Source organism: Squalius cephalus (assembly GCF_949319135.1).
Source record: "Squalius cephalus genome assembly, chromosome: 18".
In the NCBI taxonomy this organism is placed as follows: Eukaryota; Metazoa; Chordata; class Actinopteri; order Cypriniformes; family Leuciscidae; genus Squalius; species Squalius cephalus.
This window is the reverse complement of record NC_137139.1, coordinates 665,824-681,567: the sequence shown is the minus strand read 5'-3', so window position 1 is coordinate 681,567 and position 15,744 is coordinate 665,824. Positions and strand designations below refer to the sequence as shown.

General features: G+C 39.6%; 1 protein-coding gene across 2 annotated transcripts in view; it reads left to right on the top strand.

The window, feature by feature from the left end:
• l1camb (L1 cell adhesion molecule, paralog b) overlaps positions 1-15,744 on the top strand; it is a 77,395-nt gene that overhangs the window by 46,265 nt on the left and 15,386 nt on the right. For both annotated transcript variants that reach the window (XM_079848760.1, XM_079848759.1), the window contains 13 exons: positions 107-267; positions 1,027-1,180; positions 3,233-3,360; positions 3,443-3,544; positions 7,107-7,310; positions 8,224-8,294; positions 8,418-8,643; positions 10,186-10,301; positions 10,745-10,961; positions 11,048-11,170; positions 13,602-13,778; positions 14,050-14,163; positions 15,270-15,410. In XM_079848760.1, coding sequence (XP_079704886.1) covers positions 107-267; positions 1,027-1,180; positions 3,233-3,360; positions 3,443-3,544; positions 7,107-7,310; positions 8,224-8,294; positions 8,418-8,643; positions 10,186-10,301; positions 10,745-10,961; positions 11,048-11,170; positions 13,602-13,778; positions 14,050-14,163; positions 15,270-15,410 — 1,934 coding nt within the window. The remainder of the gene's footprint in view (positions 1-106; positions 268-1,026; positions 1,181-3,232; positions 3,361-3,442; positions 3,545-7,106; positions 7,311-8,223; positions 8,295-8,417; positions 8,644-10,185; positions 10,302-10,744; positions 10,962-11,047; positions 11,171-13,601; positions 13,779-14,049; positions 14,164-15,269; positions 15,411-15,744) is intronic.

Here is a 15,744-nt window from a genome sequence, read left to right as displayed (position 1 = left end):
GCACTAATAATAAAGCAGTATGAATGAGGGTTTGAGGTTTGTCTGCCAGATGCTCAGATGTGATGTTGTCTTGTGTGTTTAATCCAGTGCGACTTAATGTTTGCAGGGAGATTGTAGACACTGGTCCAGCTCATGCTAATCCTAAAATGTCTCAGATGACCGATGGAAGTCTTCAGATCAGTAACGTGAGCAGAGAGGACAGCAACATTTACACATGCTCAGTGAGACACAGCAACAGGAGCATCAGTGCTGAGCTGAAGGTCTTGAGTAAGTGTCCATATCCATCAGAAAATCATCATCACAAGTAGCATAGATCTAAACTGAACAATGTGCTTTCTTAATACACCTTACCTTAATATCTGTTACACTGAAAATACTTTTTAAACATGTAATAATGTAATAATGTAAACCAACTGTGGATGAACAGCTTTCTTTTCTTTGAGCTTTTGAGGTTTGCATCAACGAAGCCACGCTGGCCCTTGTTTATTGTTAGCCAAATAACTGTTTTTTGACAGTGTTTACCCACATAGCAACATTGTGACGGCCCAGATCCGGCCCACATCTTTCCACATGTGCCAGATGTGGGCCGGATCATCTTTCCACATGTGCCAGATCATCTTTCCACATGTGGGCCAGATCATCTTTCCACATGTGGGCCAGATGTGGGCCGGATCATCTTTCCACATGTGGGCCAGATGTGGGCCAGTCACAATGTTGCTATGTGGGTTGGCTACTGTTGTAGATGAAGCCTTTTTCTACATTACTGGCAATAGTTTGTGCATTAATTTAGAGTCGGTTAATGTTAAAGTAATAGGTTACGGCAACAAAAGCAAATAACAATAGATTTGTAATGCATGGAGATGGTTCCACAGGGAGGGAAGTAGTCCTTAAGAAACCTGTTGCTAACTCACATTCACAAACATACATTTCTCACCACATGATCCATTCCTGACCCACATCTCTTATATGGAATTGTGTCGCATTATGGAAGTAAAATGAGTCATGAATGTCTTTTCATGTCTCCAGACAGAACTAAGATTGTAGACCCTCCCCAGGATCTCCATGTTGTACGTGGAAATGATGCTGTTTTACAGTGCAAATATACAGTGGACCACGAGTTAAAAGAACCCACAGTTCAGTGGAAGATGGACGGACGCAAGATCGATACATCTGATAACAAGTAAACACAAGATTTGAGCTTATTTGTATCTAAAATCTACCAACCTCGTCAACTGATAGTGTACATTTTCTGTTGATTCTGTTCTTTTTTCTTCGTTTTGAGTAAAATATTGTGTAAAAGACATTTAAATGTAGTCATTATTATTTGCATTCATTTAATGGTACAATATGTAAAATTTCTGGATAAAAATAACATTTATAGACAAAAAACGTATTGTTATATAGCTCAACACTGTTAATCTTATTATTTGAATTTTCCGCGAGTATCATGTTTTTACCATGCCTTAGAGAAAAACACTATTTTGTCTAGTGGCTAACATAAAATAATCAGATCCAGCTTTATTTTTAGTAACAGTAATGCAGCATTTTCCCCAACATACAATTTTTAAAATGAATTGCATGCCATTTAGCAACACAAGCCATCCAGGATTTATTAATATGATATTCTAATATCGATCTCGCTCACTGCAGTGTGCAACAAGTGTCTCTCAGCAGCCGCCGAGCGAATGCACAGACGTTATAACATCATTTTCAACAGACAAATGTAATGATAAAACAGCGCTGCGTTACTTCACATACTCTTGACCGTAAGAAGCGGAAGCGGCGACATGATAAAGTTCTGCTGCTCTTGAGAAATCTCTCCAGCGGCCTCGTCCCACTCCACCGCACTCGGCCCGGCTCTGCTTCATACTACAGTAATGTTAATAATCTCTTCATGAATATTATTTCTGCCCAAGTTCCGTCGGATTCTTTTCCACCAGCTGTGAGATGAAGACAACAACTCCCATGATTCCGCGCTCAATCTCAAGCTACGCCTTTGTTTTGAATAGGTGACCTCTAGCGGCGAAAAACTACATATTGTGCCTTTAATTGTACTGTATCTATTGTCTTGCCATTTTATTGCCCATTGTCTACTAAGTGATCAAAACAATCCCATGAATATCTAAACGTTGCATACAGCCATAGGCGTCGATTTCTGTGGGGACGGTGGGTACGCGTGCACCCACCAGATTTCGTCATGAGTCAGTTTGTACCCACCACTTTTTTTTTTACTTTTTTTTTTGACAGTTTTCAGTGATTATGAGGAGCAATATGAGAGAGAAATTTGGTGATCGTTGTTTAGGTACAATAAACCACGTAAAGCTTTTTTTTTTAACCGTGGGGAGTCAACCCGCAGCCGCTCCGCTGAAAATGTGAGGCAGAAACGCTTAATGTCAGATTACGTCTATAATAATTTGACTTTTGGTTCGATTTTTTGACCGTTTTCAGTGGTTATGAGGATCAATATGAGAGAGAAATTTGGTAATCATTGTTTAGGTACATTAAACCATGTCATGTCATATTGTCAACATGGTACTTATGTTGGACATGGACATATGACCCAGAATAGTGGGTCATATGTCTAATGCTTTTTGAAAACTTAAGGCTTTCTTCTTAATAAAACGAGTCGGACATCATCACATTTTTGTATACATTTTTATTTATTAACATTAGTAAGCTACAGGACATCGTCTTTCAAAACATGACCTGCGCGAAAGAGAAAAAAAATGAATGCGTCATTGTACCCAGCACTTCTGAAAATGCACTTCCGAATTTCAAACCAAACTGACGTCCATGCATACAGCAATAGCTTCAATGCAGTGTTGGTAAAACCAGATTGTCATATGTGAAGTTCACAATGTAATTTCGGGAGGAGTGTCCCCATCTAATCTTCAGTTAACTGCCGGATCATATAAGCAGCCGCTCGCTCACCTGGCTCCGGCAGCAGCTGTTCTGGCATTGCTCCACCTCCCCAACTCCACCAATATAATTTAGGCATCTCGCTACCATACTCCTCATCCAAGCATTAGCAGTCCCACTGGGGGGTGTATCTGAGCTCGAGATGAAGCTGCTTCCACTGCGGACAGCAAGCCTAATACGCTTAACCTTATTAGCTTAAGGATTATATGGGCAAAGGAACTCGTGAAGTTGTGTGCATTGCATTGCATGGATGAATTCCATATTTTGGTGGCTTTGCTGGTGTTTAATGTTTGCGTTTCCCACATGGTTGCAGGTACACTGGATACCCAGATGGCTCTCTGAAAGTGACCGATGTTCAAATGAAGGACTCAGGAACCTACAGCTGTGAGATCAGCACTAAACTCGACTCCGACAGCGCCACGGGCTCCATCACCGTACAGGGTGAGTCTGTCTCCTCCAGTTAGACATGCGGCTTTACATGTCATTGCTTCTGAAGCACATTCATGTGTTTGACGCTCCTCAGATAAACCTGCTTCTCCTCACTCGCTGGAGTTGTCTGAGAAGATGGACCGTAGCGTCACCCTCTCCTGGATGCCAGGCGCTGACAACAACAGTCCCGTATCTGGTAATTATTATCAAATCATTGACTATTTTCATAATAGCCCACCACTGACCCCTTCCTATGTTTTATTGTATTTATTTAATCTTGACAAACTATAAATCATTAGAAAGGTCAATAACACTTTATTTCGATGGTTCACTTAAAGACATCCTACTGGCTATAAGTAACTATATTGCAAATCAAATCAAATCAAATCAAATCAAATCAAATCACTTTATTGTCACACAACCATATACACAAGTGCAACAGTAGGTGAAATTCTTAGGTGCGGTTCCAAACAACATAGCAGTCATGACACAATGGACAAAGACAATTTGCACTTACAAATTACACCTCTAGTGTGCGCACAATAACTCACAGCACCATATACATTATAATAAATAATGTACAATATACAATATAGACATCTATACACCAATAAATACACATGCGAAAGAAATAAATGTAAATATACATGTCAACTTACTCTACTAACCTGGACCTGAACAGTACAGTCTACCAATGAGAGTTCGTCATCACCATCACCATAGAAATAAAGTTAAACTGAAAGTTCTAAGGCTTGAGGTTCTTTTTTTTTTATCTCTGTCTTATTGTAAAAATCTTACAGTGACAGTAATTTCTTAATGTTTGTAGGAAGGTATGGGTTTAATATGAAATCTGAACCTCTTATACATCCACTGAGAAAACTCCTGTGCACTTCTCATCAGAGACTTTTACTGAACTATAGTTAAAGTCAAGAGTGTTAAAGTGTTAAATTGAGTGTTAAATGAACACTGAAGCAGTGTTAAAGTTAATGAGATAATTAAGTGATTAATTGAGTGATGGTTGATCATTATTGAAGACACCTGATGTTAACAAGCAGAATCACTGAAGGAGAAAATCACAAATGTACGTCACCATTATGGTGATCAGTGTTTGCTTTAGTTGGGCTCTTGACCCTTAAACTGAGTTATGACTGCCAGATGAACAAAGAGAAAAGGTGATCAGATGATGTTGGTTATGCTTTGACATAATCATCGTTTGACCTGAACTCATTTAGAGAGTCAGGTTTACCTTGTTGATTTCAGCAGCCTGTGATTCTAAAGCATATGATTTTCTGCATTTACATTATAATCAAAAATATTTCTTAAAAGTTTTTCTGATCAAAAGACTTTAAAAAGTATTTTTCTTATGAACACAGACATCAATCAGCCTGTGAATCTCAACAATAGTGACAATAATAAAGCATGTTGCAGTGCATTCTGGGTGCCACCAATCAAAACTCATTCATGGCTCCCATCATGCATTGCGGTATGAATAAATTATGATCTGAATCATCTTAGTAATTTCCTTTTCCTAATTGAATATTCTGTTTGTCTCCATTGTTAAGATTCATACACTGAATCTTGATATCTGTGTGTGCCTAAACAAAAGTTTTTATTTTATTTTATCATAACTACTTAAAAGTAATTCTTTGGATAATTTAGAAAATTCTGGATCTAATGGTGTAGAATCACTGTGATTATGTAATCAACAATATAAATATAAATCAGAGATTAGGCTCTAAATGAGTTCAGTGATTCAGGTCAAATAATGATTATGTCAAAACCAACATCACCTGGTCACTTTTTCTCTTTGTTCATCTGGCAGTCATAACTCAGTTACAGCAGCCAAACGACATCTCAAGTTAATAGTTTAAGAGTCCAAGGGCCGTCATTCCACGCTGCATGTGGGCCGGATCATCTTTCCACAAGTGCCAGATGTGGGCCGGATCATCTTTCCACATGTGCCAGATGTGGGCCGGATCATCTTTCCACATGTGCCAGATGTGGGCCAGATCATCTTTCCACATGTGCCAGATGTGGGCCGGATCATCTTTCCACATGTGCCAGATGTGGGCCGGATCATCTTTCCACATGTGCCAGATGTGGGCCGGATCATCTTTCCACATGTGCCAGATGTGAGCCGGATCATCATTCCACATGTGCCAGATGTGGGCCGGATCATCTTTCCACAAGTGCCAGATGTGGGCCGGATCATCTTTCCACATGTGCTAGATGTGGGCCGGATCATCTTTCCACATGTGCCAGATGTGGGCCGGATCATCTTTCCACAAGTGCCAGATTTGGGCCGGATCATCTTTCCACATGTGCCAGATGTGGGCCGGATCATCTTTCCACAAGTGCCAGATTTGGGCCGGATCATTTTTCCACATGTGCCAGATGTGGGCCGGATCATCTTTCCACATGTGCCAGATGTGGGCCGGATCATCTTTCCACATGTGCCAGATGTGGGCCGGATCATCTTTCCACAAGTGCCAGATTTGGGCCGGATCATCTTTCCACAAGTGCCAGATGTGGGCCGGATCATCTTTCCACATGTGCCAGATGTGGGCCGGATCATCTTTCCACATGTGCCAGATGTGGGCCGGATCATCTTTCCACAAGTGCCAGATTTGGGCCGGATCATTTTTCCACATGTGCCAGATGTGGGCCGGATCATCTTTCCACAAGTGCCAGATGTGGGCCGGATCATCTTTCCACATGTGCCAGATGTGGGCCGGATCATCTTTCCACATGTGCCAGATGTGGGCCGGATCATCTTTCCACATGTGCCAGATGTGGGCCGGATCATCTTTCCACAAGTGCCAGATGTGGGCCGGATCATCTTTCCACATGTGCCAGATGTGGGCCGGATCATCTTTCCACATGTGCCAGATGTGGGCCGGATCTGGGCCGTCACAATGTTGCTATGTGGGCTCCCTGTATGCACAGTCCACACACACTTTCAGACTAACCAGTGTGGGACGGGCTGGCGAGGGACCAAGGCTCTGTTTACACCTGGTATGAGATGTGTTTTGGTTGGTCGGATCACAAGTGGATGAGGGAGACACATTCCCGTTGTAACTGGTGTTTTAATTTGTCCACTTTCAACCACTTCTGTCCTGATCTCTCCGAGGAGAGGGTCTATGGGCTTTTTTAGATCTAATGGACAAAATAAGCTCACATAAATTATATATGAACGCGACTGGAGGCGACGGAAAAACAACATCTAAAGTTAATAGTTTAAGGGTCAAGAGCCCAACTAGAGCAAACACTGATCACCATAAAATAGTGATTTTCTCCTTCAGTGATTCTGCTTGCTAACATCAGGTGTCTTCAATAATGCTCAATCATCACTCAATTAATCACTTAATTATCTCATTAACTTTAACACTGCTTCAGAGTTAATTTAACACTCTTGAGTGTGGAGTCAAATTAACACTGTCGCAATTTTACACTGGTTTTGGCTGTGTACGTCCCTCTGGGCTTTAGTCCAAAAGAGAATATCTCGTGGATTCTCATTTTTTTCTATTTTGGCCATTAAGGGCCCTGTCGATCAAATCCTCAGTACACTCCAAATGCTCCAGAAAAAAACTTTTTTTGAATCCATTCTGTCTTATTCAGGAACAAAACATCCAGACTCTAGACAGCAGACATTCATTGTTCAATTTGTGAATTTAGTAAAAGATCTGATTCAAATCATGTTTTGTTCATGATTCAGCTACATTATGATTATGTGGCCTTTCGTCCCTGTTGTCCACCAGAGTATGTTCTAGAGATGAAAGAGGAGCAGGATCCAGCCGGATCCTCCCGGTGGGAGGAGTTTAAGACCGTTCCTCACGACATCAAACACCTGGAGGTCCATCTGCAGCCGTACAGCACATACCTCTTCCGGATCAGCGCTGTCAATGCCATAGGCCGCAGCGAGCCCAGTCCTCCCTCACACTCGTACACCACCCCAGCTGCCGGTAAGATCCTCTGAGCTCTGGAACACTCCATGACATACATGGAAAAATGCAATGGAAGCTACAACCCAATCTATTTTACAAAGTGGGGATTTTGAATGAATGTCGTATGAGACATGACCTCACCCCTAAACCAAACCAGATCTTACGCAGATCATATGAAAATATGCATTGAGATTGTACGCATTAGCCACCAATTCACCAAAACATAAAATAGTCATGAATTGCCATGAGAGCATTTTGGAGCAAAGAAAAATCCTTCAGTTTCTAAGCATTATCACTTGTGAGAAATTCTGTAATTATGATTATTAATCGTAACTCTTTCCCTGCCACTGATAGAGTTGTCCGGCAATCCGTGTTTTCACTGTTATACTGTAGGGGGCGCTATGACACATCTTCTGAAAGAGCTCTGAATCTCCGCCTCACAGGCGAAAAACATGCAGAAACAAGTGTTATCATATGTAAGCAGATGCATATGTAAAACAACGCGATCATTAACATTAAACGGCATATAAATAAAAAATCAGGTGTTGATGGACTCAATCTACTCCATCAAAGTTGTGAGTCTTTGGCAAAATGAAAATTACCCACATTCAAGTGTTTTAAAAAAGAATGCATGAAGCTAGAATATATATATATATATATATATATATATATATATATATATATATATATATATATATATATATATATATATATATATATAAATCAAATAAAGAATATATATATATATATATATATTATTTTTTTATCTTTCTTTTGATATATTGCATATTCAGATATTCATACAACAAAATATTCTGGGGGCCATGAACATTTTTGTGAAAATGATTAAAATTCTGGCAACTTCTTCAAAAACGCTGGCGGGGAAAGAGTTAAGAAAGCTTTATGGATTAACAATCTCTCTTGTGCACAGAACCTGAAATGAACCCAGAAAATGTGACGACTGTGTCTACTGACCCAAACAGTATGGTCATCACATGGAAGGTGATTAACAATCTTGCACTGGAGAAAAGTCTTCTCCAAAAGAGAGAGCCATATTGCACATGATGAAGAGAAGATTGACATTTGGATCATGTTTAATCTTGTTTTCTTTCTTGCATTTGGAAGGAACTGGAGCGAAAGTATTTTAATGGACCAGGTTTTAAGTACCTGATCTACTGGCGTCAATCTTCAGACGAAGATCTACACTGGAAGGAAAGCAGCGTCTCAAATCCTCCGTTCATCGTGAACGACACTGGGACCTTCATCCCCTTTGAAATTAAAGTTCAGGCAGCCAATGACCTCGGTGCCGGACCAGAACCAGTTGCAAAGAGCGGCTACTCGGGAGAAGACTGTGCGTTTCCTAATATCTAGATGAGTTCATGAAAGCCTGCTGCGTTAGCTTTGCTTTATCTTAGCCCAGCATTTCCATAATGTCCAGGTTGCTTTACGCTGATTAGTGCCAGTTTTGTGTTGATCAGAAAGATACAGTTCCTACTTTCTGAGGATTCTCAACATCCTCTCTTACAGTTTGTCCCAATTATTTACATACGTTTGCTGAACCTTTGTTCCACTTTCCCAAAATCATAATCACAAAACCACAAACGCAAAACTCTACAAACACTGCATTCAAAACTATTTTAATCACTTTCCAAAATAGTTTTTTACACCAAAATGACAGACACACGAACACACACACACACACACACACGTCATATGAAGAGAGATTTGTCTACCAGCAATCAGAGGTGTCAAAAGTATTTTGAAACAACATTCATTCCTCAGGTAGAAGTATAGATACTAGGGTTTAAAAATACTTCTGTATTTAATTCAAATTAATTTGATACAATTTTATTACCATGTCGTTCCAGGTTGATAAGCACCATTTTTATCTCCTTAAAACGAAAAAATAAGAATAAAATAAAATAAAAAAATAAATCCAGGAAAACGGATCAAAACAGGGAAATAGTTAAGGAGAATTAGCAAATATGACTAAAATGTCCAGGTGGACACTGTCAAAACGGCAATTAAGAAATGAACCGATGACTTTAACCGTTGGAAGTACACACTGCAGAACATAACGCAGAATTTAGCAGTCAACACTGACTCATTCAACCCGTTAGAGCAGCAGCCGTCAGGGTCGAGGGCAGTCTGGACGCTGTAAAGGGTGCAGGTGTCAGGTTAGGCTAGTGTGCACATGACCATGGACAGGAGTCATCCATATTCAATTCAAGTCATTGATCTGTGCTCTCTCCTCTCAGAGTAATTCACCATCGATATCTTCCACCACGTGTACGTTTATAGAGTTGCTCACTATCTCACTCTTTACTGTAGATACAACTTACTGTATAGTATGTCACTTTGGCAGTTGCGTCTGCCTGCTGATCGCTGATTGGCTAAGAGTGCGTGCTCGTCGGTGACATCAACACCAACACCAGCTGACTCTGCATGGGCGCGTGTGTTTAGTAATGTCATGATGACTGATTTTATGGACTACATGCACACTTAATTTAGTTTTTTAACCAATTAGAATTTAAAATGTAGATAACATTTAGGCCAAATGTTGTCCACCCGCCCAAACCCTTTTTACCCACACAATCAAATTCAAAACCGCCAAAAGTCAAACTTTAGAGGCTTTGTTGTTCATCAGGTTTTGATGATTGTGTTTCAAGTTTTAATTTTAGTGTGTAAACAATTGGGAAAAACTGTGACAGTAAACTTTACAGTAAACCAGTAAAATGACCTCTGCTTTGATCCAGATTCTGAATACAGTATTTTATAGAAATAAGTTTATGCAACTTTAGTGTGTTATCCTTGACAAAGAAGTTGTAACAGTGTTGTATTGCTACTTTTGATGTCAAATAAACTCAAGATCAGCTCTGTCAATCTCTCTCAGTACCTCTGGAAGCGCCGTCACAAGTGTCCGTCGTGGAGCTGAACAAGACTGCGGTCCTGGTGAGATGGAGTGCAGTCACACCAGAATCTGTCCGCGGACTCTTGCTAGGCTATAAGGTACACCATCTTAAACCATAATCCAGTTTCTGCACTTGGCTGCTGATTCTCATAGCTGGGTTCGGTTGCACTTTACTTTAGGTGTCCTTAACTTCTATGCATTAACATAAAAAAAACTAAAACACTTACATGACTATGATTTTCTGTGTAACTACATGTTGTTCTGGAAGATTCTCATATTTAATGCTGATGAGCTTGAGGTTAGGTTAGGGTTAGGGTGGTTAGGGTGGGTTAGGGTTATAGGGGTTAGAGCTAGGCTTTAGGGTGATGGTTGGGTTACGGTTAAGGGTTAACAGAGTAACTACACTTGTTCATTAAATGCAAGAACTTTAAAAGTAATATTAGAATACTCCAACATGTATGTATATAATTAGTAAATTGCATCAAATCGTAGTTAAGGCCACCTAATATAAAGTGTGATCCTGCGTTGTTTTTCTCTTGAGATCCATCTGAGAAGGAAGGGCCCCAGAACTCACAGCCGACGAGGCCTGGCAACCCGATCGGACAAGAACAGAGTGATTGAGGTTCCTGGACACAAGGTGGAGGAGGTTGTGAGCGACTTGCAGTTTTACTCGAACTATACTCTGACAGTGGCACCTTTCAACAGCCGAGGTGAAGGCCCGCATTCAAAGGCGTATCACTTCAGCACTCCAGAGGGCGGTAAGGTCACTTCTCTTAGTGCATGTGGAATGATCCTCTATGAACGTGGATTTAGATGAACTGAACGTGTGCTCCTCGGCATCTAGCTCCCGGACCCATTTCATCCTTGACCTTTGAGAGCCCGTCCGAGACAGAGGTCACGCTGCACTGGGAAGCTCCACACAAACCCAACGGAGAGATCACAGGATACCTGCTGCAACACCTCGAGAGTGGGTCAAACGATCTATAGACACTCTGTGCTATTGCATTATGAGTCCATCAATTTGAGTATATACTGTATATCCTGAATATATATAAGCTTTACAGTCACAACTTTAGCCATTACTAGTACAACTTCAATGTCAGCAGCAAAGCAGCTCTACAGAGAATAATTCAGTGCTACAGGCGCTTCAGTTACAGCTTCTCGATAGATTATACTGACTTCTAGAGGAGACAAACCTTGAGAAACCAGGGCTCACAGCATGAACACACACTGTTAATTCCCTGGTGTTAAACTAACACTGCTCTGTGTTTATATGGGAACCACCAGCAGGGTGTTAACAGTAACACTGAAGCAGTGTTAGAGTTAATGAGATAATTAAGTGATTAATTGAGTGATGATTGAGCATTGAAGACACCTGATGATAACGAGCAGAATCACTGAAGAAAAGAGAAACAAGAACTACAACGGACTTCCAGACACAGCCTTAGACGAAATCCACTGAAAACACATGAGATCTGTCTTATTACAAACCAGTTTGACCTTATTACTGTCAATCATCTACAGAAGGTCTTTTTGAGAATTAACAGAGTTTTAGATGTTGATGTTTTATTGAAAATATGTGGTCATCATTATGGTGATCAGTGTTTCGTGTAGTTGGGCAGTTTGAGACTTTATATTTGTTTTATGTTAGTTGTAACAGTGTTTAACAAAACACATAATTTATTACAAAGGAGACCTTAAATAAAGATGATCAGGTGATATATATACTTCATCATCATAAAGAAAAATGTTCTCAAAAGAGGTTACTTGTTATAAATAGATTTTTACCATAAATACTTTTTTTCAAACATTCTGAATTTTAACTTCTAAATATATTGCAAGAAAAGAAGACAATATATTTTTTAGACTCACTAACATGAAGACTTATGAATCTCAACAATGGTGACATGCTGCAATGAATGCTGGGAGCCATTAGTTTTTGAATATGGTGGCTCCCAGCATGCATTGCTGCATGAAGCATGTCACCATTGTTGAGATTCATATGCTAATTCTTGATGTCTGTGTGTGTCTAAAATAATTTTCCACACAATATATTTATAAATCACAACTCAGAATGTTTGATCTGTGTCAAGAAATTTTCATTGGTGACAATCTATTAATAACAAAACACTATTTTTGGTCAGTGATGAGATACACTCCTACACGTGCTCTACGCTCCTCTGAAGCTGGTCTTCTAACTGTCCAAACAACACGGCTAAAAACTATGGGTGATCGGGCTTTTTCTTCTTTGGCTCCTAAATTGTGGAATTCCCTGCCCTCTGAGATTAGGAATGCAGAATCCCTTAGTGTTTTTAAATCATCCCTTAAAACTTACTTTTTTAGGGTAGCGTTTGTGTGATTCATGTCATTATTATGCTTGTTTTTGTATTGATTTATTTTTTATTTTTTGTGTGGTCAGTTTTTTACTGTTTGCACTGTTATGTGTACCTTTTAATTTCATATTTTTATGTAAAGCGCTTTGAGATGCTACTTTTAAAGGCGCTATATAAAATAAAGTTTATTATTATTATTATTATTATTAGTGAATCATTCTACTTCATGATGTTTCAAACTATATCACCTATGTAACAAAGTTTGTGTTTTGGTAAACACTGTTACAAAGACCACAAACTTGCACAAAAAAGCCAAGTCAAACTGACCAACTAAAGGAAACATTATTACAACACCTATTATTTCTAATAAAACATCAACATCTACTACACCTCTATTAATTCTCAATAACTAGTTGGTAATAAGTGAAGCTGGTAATGCTGTTTGTGGAGTTGTGTAATCCTCCTCTGCTGAGATCTTTAATGTCTTCTTTGCTCTTCAGTGGATTTCGTCTAAGGCTGTGTCTGAAGTCAGTTGTAGTTCTTGTTTCTCTTTTCTTCAGTGATTCTGCTCGTTATCATCAGGTGTCTTCAATGCTCAATCATCACTCAATTAATCACTTAATTATCTCATTAACTCTAACACTGCTTCAGTGTTACTGTTAACACCCTGCTGGTGGTTCCCATATAAACACCGAGCAGTGTTAGTTTAACACCAGGGCAGTGTGACTGATGATGCCCAGCTATGCAACTGAGTTAGTATGTTACAAACGGATGGCATTTAGCTTAAACTGATAAGTACTACAGACTCTGAAGTGTCTTCTTCATTTTGGAGATATGGTTGTGAGTGTACAGGCTGAAATCAGAGGTATTAACTGTAGTTTGACTAGAAGACCAACTGGTGAGGTATCTAAATATGTTGGTTAAAAATGGCTCACTATTTGGCAGGTACTTTGTTAAAATCACCCTTTGTATTCATTATTTTTAAAGAAAGAGTTATTGGTCATTGATGAACACCTTTATAAACCTGTTCAAAGGGAAGCCTAATGTAGGGTGTTGTTTGTTCAGTTGTGTCTGGAAGCTCGAGTCCACGGCTGGTGGAGAGCATCGATCTGCCCGCTGTTACTGAGTACACCGTGAAGAATCTGGATCCTCAGAGCCACTACCTCTTCTACCTTAGAGCGCGCAACACCGCTGGAGACGGGGAGCCCATCATAAAGCAGGGCGCCACCTTGTTGGACGGAGGTGAAACTGCACAGCTAACATTTCAGCCTTCTCATTGTTTGGAAGTGAATCAATCAAAACTAACTTTAGCTGGACAATAACTTTATTCTAGAGCTGCTGTAAAGCCTAAACAATCTCTGTTACTTTAATTTCCTATTATCACTGTAAAGCTGCTTTGAAACAATCTACATTGTTAAAAGCGCCATATAATTGAAGGTGACTTGACTTGACTTTGTACTATCAGGACACAATATAATATTTGTCAAGTCTTATCTACACGTTCCCTCCGCAGAACCACCATCTGTGATCAACATGACTGCGGGAGAAACATCGGTCAACCTCAGCTGGGTGCCAGGGGACAGGCATCGTAACTTTGCCTTTAGATTCCGTTACAGCCAAAAAAGTGGTGAGAGTTTGATCAAGGTTTAGACAGATCTTTTGATCTACTTATCCTGAAAACATGTGTCTTCCCTCTGTCATACTATCATCATATCATAAACGGGGGTTTAAGTTGTTGAACCATCATCAAACATTAGCGATGATAGAGTAATCATAAATGGTTTTTATTTTTGCATAGTTTATTTTTGCATATTCGAACAAACACTGAAACCTACTATATAAACATAATGATAGCATCTAAAATGTATACACATTTATTTAATATATATATATATATATATATATATATATATATATATATATATATATATATATATATATATATATATATCTTTACGGTAACACTTAAAACACTGTACTGTCATTAATGAATAACTACACAGGAACAAACAAGTAACGCAATATTAGTAGTAGTAACTAACTGTCACGGGTAGTTCTGGTTTTTAGTTAATGTTTCATGTCAGTCATGTGATTCCCTAGTCTCTTATCTCATGTTGTCATTGGTTAATTGTCTATCATGTTTACAGATGTGTCTTGTTCAGTCATTAGTCCTTGTGTGCATTTAAGCCCTCATGTTTGCCATGTGTCTTTCTCGAGTATTGTTTTGTGTAACCACTGTTGATAAGCTCCATGTTTTTGTTTTATGTTTGACCTTGTTTCTGAATAATATTAAACTGCACGTGGGTTCTGCAAACTTACAGTGGATCAATGTTACACTAACAAGAAACTCTGAGTGCTATTACTTACTAATTTATTAATCAGTTTAATGCAGTAGTTCACAATTAGCTAATCAATAATGACCTTTTTATAGCTCCCAGAGTACTACTAAGAAACTATCTTGTCAAAAAAAAAAAAAAAACCTTTTTAATGGCACATGTAATCCAGATGGGACTAAAAGGGTGAAGCCATTTGCACTATTTGAATGTCTGAATTTAATTAGTCTCAAAGCTGAACAGGAATGATGACGCAGCAAACATGAGAACAAATGAAGCCAAATGAAGCTGAACTCAGCAGTGATGATGTTGCGTGTGTGTGTGTGTGTGTGTGTGTGTGTGTGTGTGTGTGTGTGTGTGTGTGTGTGTGTGTGTGTGTGTGTGTGTGTGTGTGTGGTAGACGGTGGTCAGTGGGAAGAGTCGGAGCAGGTGAACTCCACGCAGGCCTTCTATCAGCTGCAGGGACTGAATCCGGGTGTTTGGTACCTCCTGCAGATCTGGCCCGGAAACACTTCCTTGGCTTTCAAAACGAACGGACCAGGTACAGGCCAGTCACAAGCATCCCTGGATGGTTTCATGGGTTCCATGCTCTGATTCGCTCTGATTCGCAGATAAAGCTCTGATTCGCTCTGATTCGCAGATACAGCGCTGTTGGGATAATTCCGTGGAAGCGATAAAAATTCTGTATTATTAATTTTAAGGCCAGACAGTGACAGTGTAGTTTGTTGAGGGATGTAGGGAAGGACTACACGCCTGCGCACATATATTCAAACGCACACACCTATAGACTGAACTCATAATACGCATGTGCACGCCATCGGCGTTCTCACAGGTTCGCGTTTTTGAAGTTTGCACAGAAAGAACTTAAAGAGTTT